General features: G+C 70.7%; 1 protein-coding gene across 1 annotated transcript; it reads right to left on the reverse strand.

Moving 5' to 3' along the window:
- Positions 1 to 460: 460 nt before the first annotated feature.
- GPR135 (G protein-coupled receptor 135) lies at positions 461 to 1,621 on the reverse strand (the record flags this gene model as incomplete). Its single annotated transcript, XM_026087289.1, has 1 exon — positions 461 to 1,621. A coding segment is annotated over one exon (1,161 nt), but the record flags the coding sequence as incomplete, so codon positions are not given.
- Positions 1,622 to 1,623: the final 2 nt, after the last annotated feature.

The raw sequence follows: 1,623 nt of genomic DNA on the forward strand, positions 1-1,623 counted from the left end.
ATTTTCACAGCGCGGTGTTTTCCCGAGTGTCTTTCAGCTGTCAGCGTTCAGCTCCCCGTCGCTGTTTTGGCACTTAGCAAACAGCTCGCGACAGTCCGTCGGCTCGGGCTGCATCCGTGCGTCCGTCCCTCCGCCTCCCTCGGGCACTTTCTGCAGAACCGGAGCGGTCGCTGCTTCGTTCTGGCAGTCCGGCTCTCGCGCTGGCTCCGCTTACCTGCTCTTGCCCGGGAGTCCGATGTGCGGAAAGGGAAGGGGGAGCCCCCTTCCCCGCGGACCCCTCCTCACCACGCGCACACCCACTCACCAAACCACAACGCACGATGGAAAAAATATATATCTGTATCACACCGTGGCTCCATCGGTCCCGTCTCGCTGGTTCCCTGGCTAACCTGGCTGCACACAGCTCCAAACGCCACGTATTCCCTCAGGGAGATGACCCTGTCCGCGCGCCCTGATCCCTTCAGAGGCTGGTGTCGACCGTGTCCGCTTTGACCTGCAAGGTGGCCTCCGAGACGGTGTCGGGCTGCCCGTCCCGGCAGAAGAGGATGGCCGGGTTCTTGCAGGCCCACATGGCCATCTCTGCCCCGCTGGCCGGGCTGGAGGAGGACGGGGCGCCGCCCGGGGCGCCGCCGGGCTGGTTGATGTAGCGCTCGCGGACACGCTCGGCCCTGCCCCAGGGCTCCGGCCGGCGGCCCGGGGCCGAGAGGTAGGCGGCCACGTCGCTCCTAGTCCTGTAGCCGCCCTCGCGGCTGCGCCGCAGCAGCACGGAGATGTTGGGGTTGCGGGCGGCGTAGATGAGGGGGTTGATGGCGCCGTTGGCCCAGGCCATCCCGCTGGCCACGGCGTCCATGGTGGGCGAGAAGGGCAGGCGGCCGGCGGCGGCGGCCAGCCCCAGCACGCAGTAGGGCCCCCAGCAGCAGATGATGGAGACGATCATGATGAGGACGGTGGTGGCCGTGCGCATCTCGCCGTAGGCGCGCAGCAGGTGCCCGTAGGTGGTGAGGGGCCGCACGCGGCTCTCGGCCAGCCGTGCGGCCCGGCAGATGTTGTAGTGGCAGAAGCACATGAGGGCGAAGGGCAGCAGGTAGCAGAGCACGATGAGGGCGGCGCCGTAGGGCGGCCCCAGGCGGGACGAGCCCCAGGGCAGCACATAGACGCAGCGGTAGGCGCCGGGCCGGGCCTCCCGCCGCCCCTCGCCCGCCAGGCCGTACCAGGGCCCGGCGAGGGCCAGGGCCGCCAGCCAGACGGCGGCCAGGAGGCGGGCGGCGCGGCGACGGCCCATCTTGCGGCGGGGCTGGCGGACGATGGCGCAGTAGCGGTCGAAGGAGAGCAGGGCCATGGTGAGGGTGGCGGCGATGCCCAGGCCGGCGTGCAGGGCGGCGCTGGCCAGGCACAGGCGCTGCCCGAAGAGCCAGGCGCCGGGCGGGCGGCTCAGCAGGCTGAGGAAGGCCAGGGGCAGGCAGAGCAGGGCGCCCAGCAGCTCCGACAGCGACAGCGACAGCACGAAGGCGTTGGTGACCGTGCGCAGCTGCCGGTGCCGGGCGATCACCAGCACCACGGCGCCGTTGCCCAGCGCCGACAGGGCGAAGATGAGCAGCAGCGCCAGCGCCTGCGAGGCCAGCG

The sequence above is a fragment of the Apteryx rowi genome, unplaced genomic scaffold, assembly GCF_003343035.1.
Source record: "Apteryx rowi isolate R43461 unplaced genomic scaffold, aptRow1 scaffold_710, whole genome shotgun sequence".
Taxonomy (NCBI): Eukaryota; Metazoa; Chordata; class Aves; order Apterygiformes; family Apterygidae; genus Apteryx; species Apteryx rowi.